Raw genomic sequence first — 17,517 nt, 5'->3', positions numbered from 1 at the left:
TCATTGTCCAACCGCATTGCCCTTTCAATTCTTGATCTTTGATTGAAAAGGGATAAAGCATGTATGGATGACGACTATTAGATAATCGAATAAACTAGCTAACTACCCTGCCATGTTAAGTCTATAGGAATGCTTACATGCTAACATCTGCTTCTGAGTGCTTATACTATGCGAAAATACAGGTTCATTATTTATTTTTCTCACCAGAGATTTACCATATCTTTCAAACTCTACATGTTATGTAATAGTTTTAACACATGTAATTCATATTTAATGACTTCTCCTCCCTAGGTTTGCTTGTGTGTTAATGCGCAGGAATTTGAAAGACAAATGCGTTCAAAATGGCTCAGGTCAATTTGGCGGGCCTACAAAAGGTGAATAGGGCTAGGCTCTTCAAATCCAGACCAGTAAGTTCGTCAGTAGTGTTGGTTTTATTTTCTCCCTGGATGTTAATTGATTGATGTCATTGATTGGTCTGAGTCCATTCAACCTTGTGTCCTTGTCATTTAGGTCTGAATCAGTCCCCGATTTCAGGGGAGGAAGGGTATGGTTTGACAAATCTTATTGAATCTTATTAAAGTCAAATTGGACAAGTCGGTGAGTTCAATGGTACCATTTTGTTTTACCAGTCCTAAAGGTTTGGCTGTAGTACTGGTGTGGAACAGGATGCTCCTGTTCATGACTAATTGATAGTAAAATCCATAGTGCTTCGTGACCACGGGAACAATGGATTGACCTACATAGTGGCTGACTGTCTAGTAGGGGCGTTATTCAAATGAAGCTGTACTGTGTCATTGGGGGTCACCTCACCTCCTGTTGTCTTTTTAATGTATGCTTGCCAATTGAATTTAAGGCCATGAGATAAAAGTAAGGAAGGTATTACCTAATCTGCAAAGTAAATTAACAAAGTAATGAATCAATGCTTATTGTCTCAATACTTACTTATTGTCTCAGGTTAGGTGTATGAGTAAGAGAACTGTCTCAGTGCATGAATGAACATGTCTACATTCACATGGCCACATGCTCATCTCTTCAAATGCTCAAATCCAGATTTATTGTAACATTTTACTGGGCAGCCAAGGTCACAAAGTGGTGGGTTATGGCTGTGCGTTGGTAAGCATTATCTATAACTTTACATCTATGAAATAGATGTGTCCAGAATGCGTTTTCACCCAAAATGACAGGGTCTGGTAACCGAATAAGTGTTCCAAAGAAATGTCGTAATGTGTGCCTGTGCCCTCAAAGATCCATGTCTCTCAAGGATTTTGTTTCACAGGACAATGTCACGTTGATGCTCATAAAGCAGCATATAGCAGGTCCCCCTCCCAAAAGAGGTTTCTAACTTCAATGGTCTCTCTATTCCTGGTTAAATAAAATATACTAACAACATGGACATGATATCATAACACAATGAACAGATGAAAAGGCCAGATAGTTTAATCAATTTATTTCATATTATTACTTGCGTCTTTGTCAGCATAATGAAAATGTGAAATAAATATGCAAAACTGAATCATTTTTGGAGTCTGAAAACTGAGTGACATGAGTGCTGGCCTTTTCATACTTTTACATTTTTAAATTACCCTTTAGAATTAAGCACCAATGTTGCTCCTTTCTATTGTCATCCACTAATACTACATCTACCTCATATAATGTGAAGTGGGGTCTGAAATTATTGACACCCTTGATAAAGATGAGCAATAATGACTGTATAAAATACATACAGTACATGTCAAAAGTTTGGACACACCTACTCATTCAAGGGTTTTTCTTTATTTTTTTACTATTTTCTACATTGTAGAATAATAGTGAAGACATCAAAACTATGAAATAAAACATATGGAATCATGTAGTAACCAAAAAAGTGTTTTTAGATTCTTCAAAGTAGCCACCCTTTGCCTTGATGACAGCTTTGCAGACTATTGGCATTCTCTCAACCAGCTTCACCTGGAATGCTTTTCCAACAGTCTTGAAGGAGTTCCTACATACGCTGAGCACTTGTTGGCTGCTTTTCCTTCACTCTGCGGTCCAACTCATCCCAAACCATCTCAATTGGGATGAGGTCGGTTGATTGTGGAGGCCAGGTCATCTGATGCAGCACTCCATCACTCTCCTTCTTGGTCAAATAGCCCTTACACAGCCTGGATGTGTGTTGGGTCATTGTCCTGTTGAAAAACTAATTATAGTCCCACTAAGCCCAAACCAGATGGGATGGAGTATCGCTGCAGAATGCTGTGGTAGCCATGCTGGTTAAGTGTGCCTTGAATTCTAAATAAATCACTGACAATGTCACCAGCAAAGCACACCCACACCATCACACCTACTCCTCCATGCTTCACTGAGGGAACCACACATGCAGAGATCACACGTTCACCTACTCTGCATCTCACAAAGACACGGCGGTTGGAACCAAAAATCTCCTATTTGGACTCCAGACCAAAGGACAAAATGTCACCGGTCTAATGTCCATTGCTCGTGTTTCTTGGCCCAAGCAAGTCTCTTCTTCTTATTGGTGTCCTTTAGTAGTGGTTTCTTTGCAGCAATTAGACCATGAAGGCCTGATTTACGCAGTCTCCTCTGAACAGTTGATGTTGAGATGTGTACGTTACTTGAACTCTGAAGCATTTATTTGGGCTGCAATCTGAGGTGCAGTTAACTCTAATGAACTTATCCTCTGCAGCAGAGGCAACTCTGGGTCTTCCTTTTCTGTGGCAGTCCTCAGGAGAGCCAGTTTCATCATAGCGCTTGATAATTTTTGCGACTGCACTTGAAGAAACTTTTCAAAGTTCTTGAAATGTTTCGTATTGACTGACCTTCATGTCTTAAAGTAATGATGGCTGTCATTTCTCTTTGCTTATTTGAGCTGTTCTTGCCATAAAATGGACTTGGTCTTTTACCAAAAAGGGCTATCTTCTGTATACCACCCCTACCTTGTCACAACACAACTGATGGGCTCAAACGCGTTAAGATGGAAAGAAATTCCACAAATTAACTTTTAACAAGGCACACTGTTAATTGAAATGCATTCCAGGTGACTACATCATGAAGCTGGTTGAGAGAATTTCAAGAGTATGCAAAGCTGTCATCAAGGCAAAGGGTGGCTATTTGAAGAATCTCAAATATAACATATATTTTGATTTGTTTAACACTGTTGGTTACTATATGATTCCATATGTGTTATTTCATAGTTTTGATGTCTTCACTATTATTCTACAATGTAGAAAATAGTACAAATAAAGAAAAACCCTGGAATGAGTAGGTGTCCAAACTTTTGACTGGTACTGTAATTCAAATACTGAGCTATATTGAATGCAAACAAATGGTAAATTGTATTATTTTATACTAATACAATTGCTCAGAGATTTTCTGTAACATTTAGTATTTCTCAAAAAGGTAGGGGTCAAAATAGTGACACCCCTAAAGATTCTTATAAATAAAGTAGTCAAAAGTTTTGTTTTGGTTGTGTTTCAGATAATTTTGTGCCCAGTAGAAGTGAATGGCAAATAATTTGTCGTTTTGGTGTCCATTTTATTGTAAATAAGAATAGAACCTCCACTGTTTATTGGTAATGGTGAGAGGTTAGCATGTCTTGGGGGTATGATCTTTGACCCTCTAACTTTCTCACTCACATTCATGTAGAAGTGTTTAGAAACACATTATTCTATTCTTATTTACAATGACTCCAAAATGAGCACAATACATAATTTACCATTAATTTCTATTGGGCACAAAATTATCTGAATTGCAGCCTAAACGAACTGCAAATGCGTCCAAGAAGTTTGTAGTCATAAGCTTCATGTAGTCATTGCGTACTAGGAATATGGGACCCACTCTAAATGCTTACTGGTCTTACTAAATTTTTTTAGAACAGCAGTGACATTGCTATAAAATCCATTTGAATGATACACAGATGTTCTTGGGGCTCAATCGAAAAACACCAAAGAAAATGAAAATCATATAGCATTACCTTCCTCTGTGCTTTCAGGTGCTTCTCTTTGTCTTCTCAATATTGCGGAAAGTGGCCTGGGATTATGGACGCTTGGCATTGGTGACAGACGCTGACAGGTAGGCCTAACAAATTACTCTGAGGTGTTACATCACACACACACACACGTACACTGCCCAGATGTAGTCCTACTGGTCATTGGTCCTTGTCTGTTGAACTGTGAGAATTACTTGCCTATTATGACAGTGTGCCTTAAGTAACCCCATAACCATTCCTTCCTACCTCTTCCTGAAGATGATTGGTTTGCAAGTCATTCAGGGAGACTTGTTTCACTGTCACTTACATACTACTCATTTCTGGAGCTGGATATGAACAACGACTGTCTGTGCAGCAGGATTTGCTCACACAGCAGAGCAAATAAATCTTCTTTAGGGAATCTTCTTTTCACCAGTTTATTACCATAACCCCATGGGATACTTCTTTATCAATTATGAGTAATCTATGGTTTGGGTATGTTGGTAATAAATATGGAAAGAATGTATAACTAGTTAGCATACTTACTGTATTTTATTGTTGTATTAAATCCATCACCTTGAATGTACATGATCTGATGCAGTGCAATTAAGAAGAGAAATAACAAGTTTCGAACTCCTTGAGTACTGAATCAGTCATTCACTAAGAATATTAATGTACAAATGGCTATATGCCTACTGATTGAAGTCATAAACTTACTGTAAGGTACCCCTACCTTGATGCTATAACTCATTACACTGCGATGCAGTCGAATTTTTTTTTACTGTACTGCTCAGCTCCATACTTGCTGCATGGTCACTTTTGCACAAGATTGAGAGAGTTGGCCTTGGCCAACCAGACACAGGCTTAGACAAGATTTTCAGAACTGCCACAACAAATTAGTTTGTAAAAATATTTGGTAGCACTTTATAATTACTCCACATAATTAATAATTTATAATGGATTACGACTTGCATTCAGAAAGCCTGTCAGAGCAGAAAGTTTAAAAAATGAATGATTGTAAACAATCAATGTACATGCAAAAATACAGATATTAAAATAAACTATTCTAATGAAATCTACCTGCAACGGAGCATGCTGGGAAATATGACAATGAGGCCCCTCCCAAATGTAACTCCATGTCTCTGGTTACTCTTAATTGAGTTAAAAGTACTCCGTCCCAACTAACTCCAGAGAGCGTATCACTCTGAGGGTTCAGATAACTCAAGTAGAGTAAATTTAACCCAAACAATTTTAACACCGTGATTTCAACTCTCCTTGATTTACTGTGTACCAATCCTTGATGGCCGCTTTAAGTACAATAATAGTTTAAGACTTATTTGGTTATTTTAAGGTGACCTTGGTCTGCTTATGGATAGGATGTACGAGCTTTCTAAGTGCTTTGCGTCCTTTGCCTTTCTGAAATAGTTCTGTCCTCCCATTCATTTAAAGGACAGAGAGAGAGGGGCAAACCATTTCCTGCTATAGTCCCACAGCTGACTGGAAAATCTATTTTGCGCCACATACTTCCTGTTTTCTTGTCTGTCCCGCTCTCTCTCTCTCCCTTGTCGCTCCCTACACACACACACACACACACACACACACACACACTAGTGCTGAGCGATTAATGCTTTTTGAGGTTGGTTTCAGTTTGGTTTTTGAAAAATAATCACGGTTTTCAATTTCGGTTAGAAATTTTTTTTTTCTGTAACTACACAGAATAATACAATTAGCTAATAAAAGCCCCATGATGGTAGTGACTGCCCATTTTACTGCTTATCACTTAATTTATTCACTACTTTACTTCCTCTCATGCGGTCTGTGTGTGGTCATGTTCCCCTGGTCAATCGATGAATTGAATCAACCAATTGGCGAATTTCTGCCGGTTCATGCTGGGTTCATAGCCAAAAAAAGTTTCCCAGCTTTCCAAAAAATTACGCCGCTGACAGAAGTGGAGTCACCACCTGCGTCGGCCATATGGTCGCGTATTGCACAGCGCTGCTGTAACTCTCCACCGCCTGGCTCACACAGCAACGCTGCTCTGCAAGCAAACACATTTTGGGCGGGAAAGAGAAACGGCGCATTGAGTTAACATTTTTGTTAATTGCTCAGCAGTAACAGACACATACACACACACACACACAGCTGTTTTCTTGCTTTCAGGGGCTCTCTCTTTCAGAGCTGTGATGAGGCAGGGGTCACCAGTGTCGCAGTTGGTTTGTGTGTGTGTGTGTTGGTGTGCGTGTAGGGTGAGGGGATGGAGGGTGACATCTGATCAGGTCCCACGTTATGTGATGGTTCGCCCCTCATCCTCACCCCGCCTATGGCTCTCATAAACCTGTCCTGCTCCTATACATTGTGTAACATCCAATTTGTTGACACTTCAGGATTTCTATCCAGGACTAACCTTAATGAAGTAAATGTGTACTCCTTTTCATGCCAGTTTTGCTAATGTTTCCTCTTTTTTTTGTTTCACTGTGAAGATCGAAGAAGCGTTTCAGCGGATTGGAGGAGCGGGAATAGTATGTTGTTTTTTAAACACGTTTTGATTATCTCCTTGTTTTCCAGCGTCTTCTCTCTTCCCTGGTTGCTTTACTGCCCTAACTGTACTTGTTGTCCTGCTCACTGGTGGACTAACACACTGTTTTTCCCTTTCGGATAGGTGTGTGTGTGTGTGTGTGCGTACGTGCTTGCAATCCAATTCCAGAATGGACTGGAATCAACCCCAAAATCGGGTGTCCTGTGGGTTGGTGTGTGTGAGAAAGAAGGTGTATGTGTATCTATCTTATTAACAAGCAAGATGGTTTGGTGTGAGGGCTCTGTCACTGCTTTTTGCTGTGGATTTATTGGGTGTCGACTCTGACTTTTGTTAACCCACCATAAGTGCCTTGTGTGTCAATAACCATACTGTTGACTTTCACCAGTGTATCTGCCATGGCTTCTGATGCTTTGACTGTCACCTAACATATGAATCTTTTGACATGCATGCTTCCTTTTACACATTTGAATATAACATAGTCGGAGAAGAGAAAAGGGTAACTATGATACACTGAGAGCAAATAATACAAGGTAAAAGGTGCATCAGTGTGGATGTGAACTTCCCTAGGCCCTCTTGCTGTGGCGTCTTTGTGAATCCTTGTGACATTAGCTGTGATGCTAGCACCTCCCAGAGTGGACCCTTTTTTAGACCATAAGAAGCCACGTTCTCAACAGGCTGGGTTCTCATTCAAAAAATCACCCCTTCCCCTCTGTCCATTCAGGGCCATGAAGGGGTCAATAAAGGAAGAGGAAAGGACTGTTTTCAGATTGGAATCCAGCTAGAAAGTGGAATGTGGTCTTCTGTCCTGACAGTGAAATGTATACTGCCCCCATTTCTGTACATGTCATTGGACTAAGTTTATTGTTGGACTGTGGTAGATCTTCTGTTGTAGGATGTAAGGGTGGGAGATTACAATATACACCCAGTGCTGCAGGTAAAACGCAACCTATTTGTAGACTTTGGGCCCTATTCAAAATCGCTAACTGGCTTTCCGGAATATGTCAAAACAAATCCTAGCCTTCAAGAAATTATGGAGTAATACTGTTGTTGTTGAGGCCAGGCACCACACTAATAGTGTATTTTTTGCCCCTTAATCACAATCACCTAGGCTGTAGAGCCCCACAGTGGAGGTGTCATAATACCCATAAAACCTAGCAGTCAAACAGGGAAATGGTTCCAATCGTTTTTTTTTACCGTTCATTTTTCCCATAGGGGATTTTAGAAACACTTAAAATAGGGGATGTGTTTCGTGTAGGCTTACCATGGCGTGACGTTTTGATAACCATGTAAATCTCTCTCGGACAAGGTGATTTTTATCAATATATTCGGCTCTATTTACTCTGATTAGAAAATGTTAATTAGCATGAAAGTAGACATCATGCAAAACTACAAATCCCCGCAAGCTCCTGCAAGTTATCTCTAGTTGACACCTTTGCTAAAAGGTATTGTGTCAATATGCACAAGACAGTTCACTGAACTGTCAATTTTAAAGAAATGTTGCCAATTTATTCATTACTACATTTAACTAACATTAGATGGTTAATCCAGACATTCTTACCTTTGCCTCGATTCGGCATGCTCGTCCAGATCATGGCATTTGTAGTTCTTTATGATAGCCACATTTGCAGCTAATTAGCATTTCTTTTTTGGGGGGTAAATACAGGCAAATATATTGATGGAAATCACATTGTCCTAAAGAGATTTACATGGTTATCAAAACCTCATGCCAGGTTAAGCCTACATGAAACACAGCCCTTACTTTAAGTGTCTCTACATCCCCTATGGGAAAAATCTATGGTGGAAAAATTATTGGAACCATTTCCCTGTTTGACCTCTAGGTTTTATGGGTATTATGACTCATACATTTACATTTTTTTACATTTTAGTCATTTAGCAGACACTCTTATCCAGAGCGACTTACAGTTAGTGAGTGCATACATAATTCTTTTTGTATTTATTTTTTATATATATATATATATTATTTTTTTTTTACTGGCCCCCCGTGGGAATTGAACCCACAACCCTGGCGTTGCAAACGCCATGCTCAACCAACTGAGCTACATCCCTGCCGGCCATTCCCTCCCCTATCCTGGACGACGCTGGGCCAATTGTGCGCCGCCCCATGGGTCTCCCGGTCACGGCCAGCTACGACAGAGCCTGGATACGAACCAGGATCTCTAGTGGCACAGCTAGCACTGCAATACAGTGCCTTAGACCACTGGGCCACTCGGGAGACAATACTGTGGTACTCTATATAATTAAATATGCACATATTTGCATATCCTGTAAATCCATTTTTCTGGAAACTGTCATTAGCCCGTGGTGCCTGGCCTTGAGTTGCATATATATATATATATTTTTTTTTTACAGGATTTCTTGTAGCATTTTAAATGATAATTGCTCATGCTGAGAAGACAGTTAATAGGTTGAATTGAATAGGGCTCTTGGCATTTAATGCAAAAGACACTGCCTCCTTTGTCCTGTCAATTGCTCAGTGGAGCTCTAATCACAAAATGAGATTATGCATATCAAAGATAGTACACTACATGACCAAAGTATGTGGACACCTGCTCGTCGAACATCTCATTCCAAAATCATGGGTATTAATATGGAGCCTTCTGGGAAGGCTTTCCACCAGATGTTGGAACTTTGCTGCAGGGACTTGCTTCCATTCAGCCACAAGAGCATTAGTGAGGTTGGACACTGATGTTGGGCGATTAGGCCTGGCTCGCAGTTGGCGTTCCAATTCATCCCAAAGGTGTTCGATGGAGTTGAGGTCAGGGCTCTGTGCAGGCCAGTCAAGTTCTTCCACACCGATCTCGACAAAACATTTCTGTATGGACCTCGCTTTGTGCACGAGGGCATTGTCATGCTGAAACAGGAAAGGGCCTTCCCCAAACTGTTGCCACAAAGTTAGAAGCACAGAATCTGTTAGAATGTCATTGTATGCTGTAGTGTTAAGAGACTCTTATCTCCCTCAATAACTTTAAGCATCAGTTGTCAGAGCACCTTACCGATCACTGCACCTGTACACAGCCCATCTGAAATTAGCCCACCCAACTACCTCATCCCTATATTGTTATTTATTTTGCTCTTTTGCACCCCAGTATCTCTATTTGCACATAATCTCTTGCACATCTAGCATTCCAGTGTTAATACTATTGTAATTATTCTGCACTATAGCCTATTTATTGCCTTACCTCCATAACTTGCTACATTTGCACACACTGTATATATATTTTTCTGTTGTATTTCTGACTTTATGTTTTTTTTACCCCATATGTAACTCTGTGTTGTTTTTATTGCACTACTTTGCTTTATCTTGGCCAGGTCGCAGTTGTAAATGAGAACCTGTTCTCAACTGGCTTACCTGGTTAAATAAAGGTGAAATAATAAAAATAAAATGTCCCTTCATTGGAACTAAGGGGCCTAGCCCGAACAATGAAAAGCCCCAGACCATTATTACTCCTCCACCAAACTTTACAGTTGGCACTATGCATTGGGGCAGGTAGCATTCTCCTGGCCCCGTGTAGCTCAGTTAGTAGAGCATGGCGTTTGCGACGCCAGGGTTGTGGGTTCGATACCCACGGGGGGCCAGTATGAAAAATGTATTCACTCACTAAATGTTAGTCGCTCTGGATAAGAGCGTCTGCTAAATGACTAAAATGTAAAAATGTAAATCTGCAGGGGTGTCCACATACTTTTGTATATATAGTGTATTTCCTCAGGCATGTTGGGCAGCACAATGCAGTGGTGGCCAACATAGATCGTTAAAAGATCGTTAGATCGCCTTTCTTCTGTCTGAAAATTATACTGCTAGCACATAACCATTATTTGGCTTGAGGGTACCCTCAATGATGCCTACCTTATTGTCTGGATGTTTGGCATACTTGGGGCACCCTCAGCCAGAGTTGTGTTGGTCTGAGTTGCACACTGTGTATGTCTCTTGTCCTATAGAGTGAGGGGTAACCCTTTACTTGACACCTCCCTGACAAGGCAGATGTCATAAACCGTCATTACGCTGTTGGCTGACGCTATCAGACTTTACAGTCATGACACAAACCATTATCTAGACATCTGTCCAGCCCCACGAGTTTGACATTTGTGTAGCTACTAATGTTGAACTTGTGGAGCTCGACATCTATTATGTCTTTTCACATAGCAGCCTTCTTGATGTTGGCCTTGGAGTGGGGAGTTCAAGTGAAATGTTGTGTGGTTTTGTTAGTGCATAGTATCTACAGTAAAAAGTCAAAAATATGTAGGATTATGTCATGTGTCAATGACTAAATGAACTATTTTCTGATTGACACCTCTGTGCGTACCAACTCAGAGCTCTGCTCTACACTCCGCAATGCTTGATTGGCCAGTAATTCTGCTGAGGATGTTGGGATCTTGAATATGTCATGTTAGACCCTCAGAGAGATGGAGAGTTTATCAAGCTGACAATAAAATAGACACGAAATGGCATGGTTCTACGGACATTATTGAGGAACTGTTATGGGTTAATTAATAAAAGGGCATTTTTTATGATAAATATGCAGTAGTGAAACAAAATGTGGGTTGGGGTCAATTCCATTGAAATGTTTTAAGGAAGTTAACTGACATTCCAATTTCAATTTTCTGTTTACTTTCTGAATTGATGGAATTTAAAAGGAATCGACCCCATTAGCTGTGACAGTACTGTTCATTTTAATTGTGAAGAAATTCCTCTAACCTCAATTCCGTTCTGTTTCAAACCACAAATTAACAAACAAACAGTTGCAGGACCCGGTCCTGCTTTGTTCTTCGTGCCTCCGTCAAAGCCTGACACTTGTCCTCTTTTTCCAGTGTTGCCTCAGCTCTGCATTCTGAAACGCCAGACCGCTATGAGCGTCTCACTTCAGTCTCCAGCTCTGTCGACTTCGATCAACGGGATAACGTGAGAAATCCCTCCCTCCTCCCTCCGGTTGTCTCCTACTGGTCACACGTGCATCTCTTTAAACGACTCCATTGGCTTTGCCTCCCATCCCTGTTAAATAATGCAGGATAAGCAGAGGACTGCAAAGCCACTGGTTGCCAGCCTTGGATGTGGGGTGGGGAGGGGACCTGTCCGCCAGACACAGATTTCCACTTAGAGTGACTCCTGATAGAGACTCCCCACCCCTTATAGATACAGTACATATATGTTTTATCATAAGGGAGACTTATCTCCTTATCTCTCTTGACTCTTCCAACTAATGCAACACAATATTATATATGGTGATAGTTTGAATTAATATCCTTAGGGTGAAATGCCCCAGTGTGTGGAACAGACACTCATAGACAAATTGTCCTTTAGTCCAAACAACTTGTGACTGTATTACAGAAATATAAGCTAAAGCTAAACCCGTCAGTTATCCACACACCAATGTCCCTCAAGAACATTCTATGCAACTCCATACCATATCCCTGAGTCATACGTAGCACTGTAATCACCCTAGGAGGTCAAATCAAGTCCATGTTATCTCTTTCTACCTCCTAGCCTTTGAATCCCAGCTGGTAGGCTAGGGCTCTTCCTCTACTCTCCCTGTCTGTTCACTAAAACTCACATCACGTTTGGGCCACCGCTATACATCAATTTATTTGATTGATTGTGTGGAATGTAATTTTTTTTTTAAATCTCCATGTGTTGATGTAATTTCAGCTGTAATGAAAACACCTTTGAAAATGTGACTGCTGACTAATCATGTTTTGAACTGCAAATTTTGTTTTAAACTGCGTATTTTTCAAATGTCTGATTTTTGTATTGTGCATGTCTACACTGCAGGGCTTCTGTTCCTGGTTAACTGCCATCTTCAGAATAAAGTAAGTGGGTCTGTTATCAACATTCTATGTAAATACTTGATTGGGAAAAAGCTAGAGATCATGCATGTCAATGTTGCCTCAAAATGTGCAACCGAATGAATAATGTTGCTACTGTGCTAAAGACCACACCTCTGATAAGAACAAACAGTGATAAATAACTATTGCCCTATTTCAAAACATTCTTGCCTAGCAAAAATATTAGAATCCTTCATTAATTCTCAGCTATGATCTTATCTATGAAATGTATCCAGAATGTTCATCAGTCTGGTTTTAGACCAGGACATAGCACCATCTCTGCTGCATCCCATGTAGTAAATTATGTAGTAAATTGTATGTATAAGAGACAACATTGTGCTGCCGTCTTTCTAGACCTTTCCAAGGCATTTTACACTGTTGATCATTCACTGCTGATTCAGAGGCTAACTTCAATTGGCTTAGGTCAGGCCACTTGCAATTGGTTTAAAGAAAAATCCACCCAAAACCATTAATTCCTTTTTAATTTACAGTGTTAAATAACACTATGTGAGAACAACATTTTTTGTGAACAAATGTTTCATTTTGGCGTTATAATAAGGTTGGTAGCAACATGGAAAATTGTGGCAATCTGTTGCAGCTTAAGTCGACTCTATGGGCTGGCTAGCTAGCTAGCAAACGTAGCTACACACAATAATACTAAAGACAATATCAGCATGTAAAGTAGCTAGTTAGCTGTAAAATTGCCTAAACAAACTGCACTATCAATTTAGGAGTCTACAATCTCACCATGTTCAACCTGCAGATTGATGTGCGTGAGGCACAATACATCTCTGGCAACGGCACCATGCAATGGACCCTGTACTAAAGAGGCAGACAAATATGAAAAATTTGCTAGACCCTCTGTTAAATTACACATTTCTCGAGGTAGGCATATCACAAAAATATGATCAATGGCTCATTCGAGAGAAGACATCCTCCCAAGTTATGACATCGGCCAGTATTGAAATCTGACATCTACGATAGACGTTTTCGCAATCTAAATGTCATATTCCTATTAACTTCCAGTGTAGTGAGAGGGACTTAATCACAGTGCTACATCATACCGGCCGGATTTCTGCCTGCTTGAACGCCAATAACTCAGATACACATGAAACCCAGGGAATCGATAGAACAGAAATGCACAGAAACAATATAACATTCAAAATGTGTGAACCTTTCCTTTAAAAAACGACTTGACAGATCTAACACAATGTGTGTCTATTGATGGTGTTCAGTTAAGTTTCCTTAATATAACAAAAGGTGTTCCGCAAGGGCTGATTCTGGGTGCAGTACTTTTTACTATCTACATTAACAATATTGGTTTGTCAGTGAATAATTGTAAACTGCACCAGTATGCCGATGATACTGTTGCGTATTCTATTCCCCTCCACCGTGGACCAGGCTCTAGCTGACCTACAGACTGCTTTCATTGTATTACAAAAATATACTAATTGACCTAAAATTAAAATACGGGAAAAACAAAGTATATGTTGTTTTCTAGAGCGCTCTACAATGACTCTTAAGATGTAAGCATATGTACATTGGATAGTGCCCAAATTGATCATGTCCCTGCTTACAAATATCTGGACATTTGGATAACTAAGAAGCTGAGAATAAAACTGGACTTCTATAGAAATAGGTCATGCCTCTTACTTAATTGTAGAAAGCAGATCATTCAGTCGACGTTCCTACCAGTCCGAGACTATGGCGACATCATCTACATTGTTGCAGCTGCCACTTCATTAAAGCCGTTAGATGCAGTGCACTTTGTTTTATCACAGGCAACAGGTTTTGCACTCATCACTGCATTCCCTATCAGAAAGTAGGCTGGCCCTCTTTGACATTGCGTAGGTCAAAACATTTCATTCTGTTTATTTATAAAGCCCTTTTGCTAAAACTCCCGTGTTACCTAACATTGTAACTAACCTATAGAAGTATGAGTTACCATATCCTGTCGCAGAGATGACTAACTCTTGAAATTCCTTCTGTCACTACAGATTTAGTAGTAGTTGTTTTTTATTATTGTGTGTTTTGTCTTTTCAAATCAAATGTTATTTGTCACATGCGCCAAATACAACAGGTGTAGACCTTACCGTGAAATGCTTACTTACAAGCCCTTAACCAACAATGCAGTTCAAGAAATAGAGTTAAGAAAAGATTGACTAAATAAACTAAAGTCAAAAAATCAAATAACATCAAAAAGTAACACAAGAAAATTACATAACAATAACGAGGCTATATACAGGGGGTACCGAGTCAATATGCGGGGGTACAGGTTAGTCGAGGCAATTTGTAAAGTGACTATGCATAGATAATAAACAGCGGGTAGCAGCAGTGTAAAAACAAAGGGGAGGGGTCAATGTAAATTGTCCGGGTGGCCATTTGATTAATTGTTCAGCAGTCGCATGGCTTGGTGGGTAGAAGCTGTTAAGGGGCCTTTTGGTCCTAGACTTGGCGCTCTGGTATCGCTTGCTGTGCGGTAGCAGCAAGAACAGTCTATGACTTGGGTGACTAGAGTCTTTGACAATTTTTTGGGCCTTCCTCTGACACCGCCTAGTATATTGGTCCTGGATGTCAGGAAGCTTGCCTCCAGTGATGTACTGGGCCGTACACACTACCCTCTGTAGCGCCTTACGGTCAGATGCCGAGCAGTTGCCATACCAGGTGGTGATGCAACCGGTCAGGATGCTCTCGATGGTGCAGCTGTAGAACTTGGTGTGTTTGGACCGTGATAGTTTGTTGGTGATGTGGACACCAAGGAACTTGAAACTCTTGACCCGCTCCACTTCTTTGTGTTTCCTATGGTCCTTCCTTGATTGTGTAATTGCTTGGTCTTGTCATGCAGGGCTCCCTTGAAAAATAGATATTGGTATCAATGGGACTCCCCTGCCTAAATAAAGGTTAAATAAAATAAAATCCAATACTGTAATCTAATACAGTTTTTACGTTCCCCACAAACAATAAATTTACTTACACCATTTTTTTAAAGAGGGTAAATGACCTTTGTTTAAACAGCCCCTTGAAAACATTTTTGGGGGGTGTATCCCCTCTTGTACATATCAGTGCATAACCGGCAATTTGGAAGGGCTGGGTTGTTAAACCATGGGGGCTGTTTGAAATTCAAATTATAATGGTCTTTAACAATGCAAGTGTTAATGAATTTACCTGCAAAAAACACAGCTCAATTCCCACAGACAGTAAAAAACAGACCTGGGCAGAAAATAATTGTCTTTTGCAGTTTATTTTAAAATACCAACTTTTCAAATACTCTAGGTAGTCGAATATAGAGTTTCAAAAACAGAGTTTTCAAAGGCAATTATTTTCTTTGCTGTTCAAATACAGGTCTCAGAAAAACAAATAATATTTGAAAGTATTTTGCATACTTTTCAGAGGAGTACCTTCAGAAAGTATTCACACCCCTTGACTTTTTCCACATTTTGTTGTTACAAAGTGTGATTAAGATGGATTTAATTGTCATTTTTTGGTCAACGATCTACACAAAATACTCTGAAGTGGAAGAAAAATTCTAAAATGTGTAAAAAATGTATGCAAAATAAACTCATGTATCTTGATTATTAGTCCCCTGTAGCTCAGTTGGTAGAGCATGGCGCTTGCAACGCCAAGGTTGTGGGTTCGTTTCCCACGGGGGGGCCAGTATGAAAATGTATGCACTCACTAACTGTAAGTCGCTCTGGATAAGAGCGTCTGCTAAATGACTAAAATGTAAATGTAAAATGTTTAGATAAGTATTCAACCCCCTGAGTCGATACATGTTAGAATCACCTTTAGCAGCAATTACAGCTGTGAGTATTTCTGGGTTAGTCTCTAAGAGCGTTCCACACCTGAATTGTGCAACATTTGCCCATTATTCTTTTCAAAATTCTTCAAGCTCTGTCAAACTGGTTGTTGATCATTGCTGGACAACCATTTTCTGGTGTTGCCATAGATTGTCAAAGATTTAAGTCAAAACTGTAACTCGGCCACAGAAACATTCACAGTCTTCTTGGTAAGCAACTCCACTGTAGATTTGGCCTATTGTCCTGCTGAACGGTTAATTAATCTCCCAGTGTCTGGTGGAAAGCAGACTGAACCAGGTTTTCCTCTAGAATTTTGCCTGTGCTTAGCTCCATTCAGTTAATTTTTTTATCCTGAAAAACTCCCCAGTCCATTACGATTACAAGCATACCCATAACATGATACAGTCATCACTATCCTTGAAAATATAGACCGTGGTACTCAGTAATGTGTTGTATTGAATTTACCCCAAACATAACATATTCAGGACAAAAAGCGAATTGCTTTGCCACATTTTTTTGCAGTATTACTTTAGTGACTTGTTGCAAACAGGATGCATGTTTTGGAATATTTTTATTCTGTACAGCCTTCCTTTTCCCTCTGTCAATTAGGTTTGGATTGTGGAGTAACTACAATCAGAGCCATTAAACTCTGTAACTGTTTTACTGAGTTAGGAAGGACACCTGTATCTCTGTAGTGACTAGGTTTATTAATACACATTTTACATTTTACATTTTAGTCATTTAGCAGACGCTCTTATCCAGAGCGACTTACAGTTAGTGAATACATATTTTTTTTATACTGGCCCCCCGTGGGAATCGAACCCACAACCCTGGCGTTGCAAACGCCATGCTCTATCAACTGAGCTACATCCCTGCCGGCCATTCCCTCCCCTACCCTGGACGATGCTTGGCCAATTGTGCGCCGCCCATGAGTCTCCCGGTCGCGGCCGGCTGCGACAGAGCCTGGATTCGAACCAGGATCTAGTGGCACAGTTAGCACTGCGATGCAGTGCCTTAGACCACTGCGCCACTCAGGAGATGCGCCACTTTGGAGATTACACCATCCAAAGTGTAATTAATAACTTTACCAATGCTCAAAGGGATATTCAATGTCTGCTTTTTTTATTCCCACCCTTCTTCGCGAGGCATTGGAAAACCTCTCTGGTCTTTGGTTGTATCTGTGTTCGAAATTCACTGCTCGACTGAGGGACTTTACAGATAATTGTATGTGTGGGGTACAGAGATGAGGTAGTCATTTAAAAATAATGTTAAACACTATTATTGCACGCAGTGAGTCCATGCAACTAATTATGTGACTTGTTAAGTAGGTGTTTACTCCTGAACGTATTTAGGCTTGCCATAACAAAGGGGCAATACTTATTGAC

At 40.1% G+C, this 17,517-nt stretch overlaps 1 protein-coding gene across 3 annotated transcripts in view; it reads left to right on the top strand.

Moving 5' to 3' along the window:
* Window positions 1-17,517, top strand: part of LOC121572325 (CSC1-like protein 2) — an 89,659-nt gene that overhangs the window by 30,945 nt on the left and 41,197 nt on the right. For 2 of the 3 annotated variants that reach the window (XM_045226497.1, XM_045226496.1), the window contains exons 3-6: window positions 3,986-4,065; window positions 6,442-6,480; window positions 11,325-11,415; window positions 12,283-12,320. In XM_045226497.1, coding sequence (XP_045082432.1) covers window positions 3,986-4,065; window positions 6,442-6,480; window positions 11,325-11,415; window positions 12,283-12,320 — 248 coding nt within the window. The remainder of the gene's footprint in view (window positions 1-3,985; window positions 4,066-6,441; window positions 6,481-11,324; window positions 11,416-12,282; window positions 12,321-17,517) is intronic. The other variant, XM_045226498.1, reaches the window with a different exon arrangement.

The sequence above is a fragment of the Coregonus clupeaformis genome, chromosome 17, assembly GCF_020615455.1.
Source record: "Coregonus clupeaformis isolate EN_2021a chromosome 17, ASM2061545v1, whole genome shotgun sequence".
Classification (NCBI taxonomy): Eukaryota; Metazoa; Chordata; class Actinopteri; order Salmoniformes; family Salmonidae; genus Coregonus; species Coregonus clupeaformis.
The sequence above is the reverse complement of the archived record's forward strand: the minus strand, read 5'-3'. Positions and strand labels throughout refer to the sequence as shown.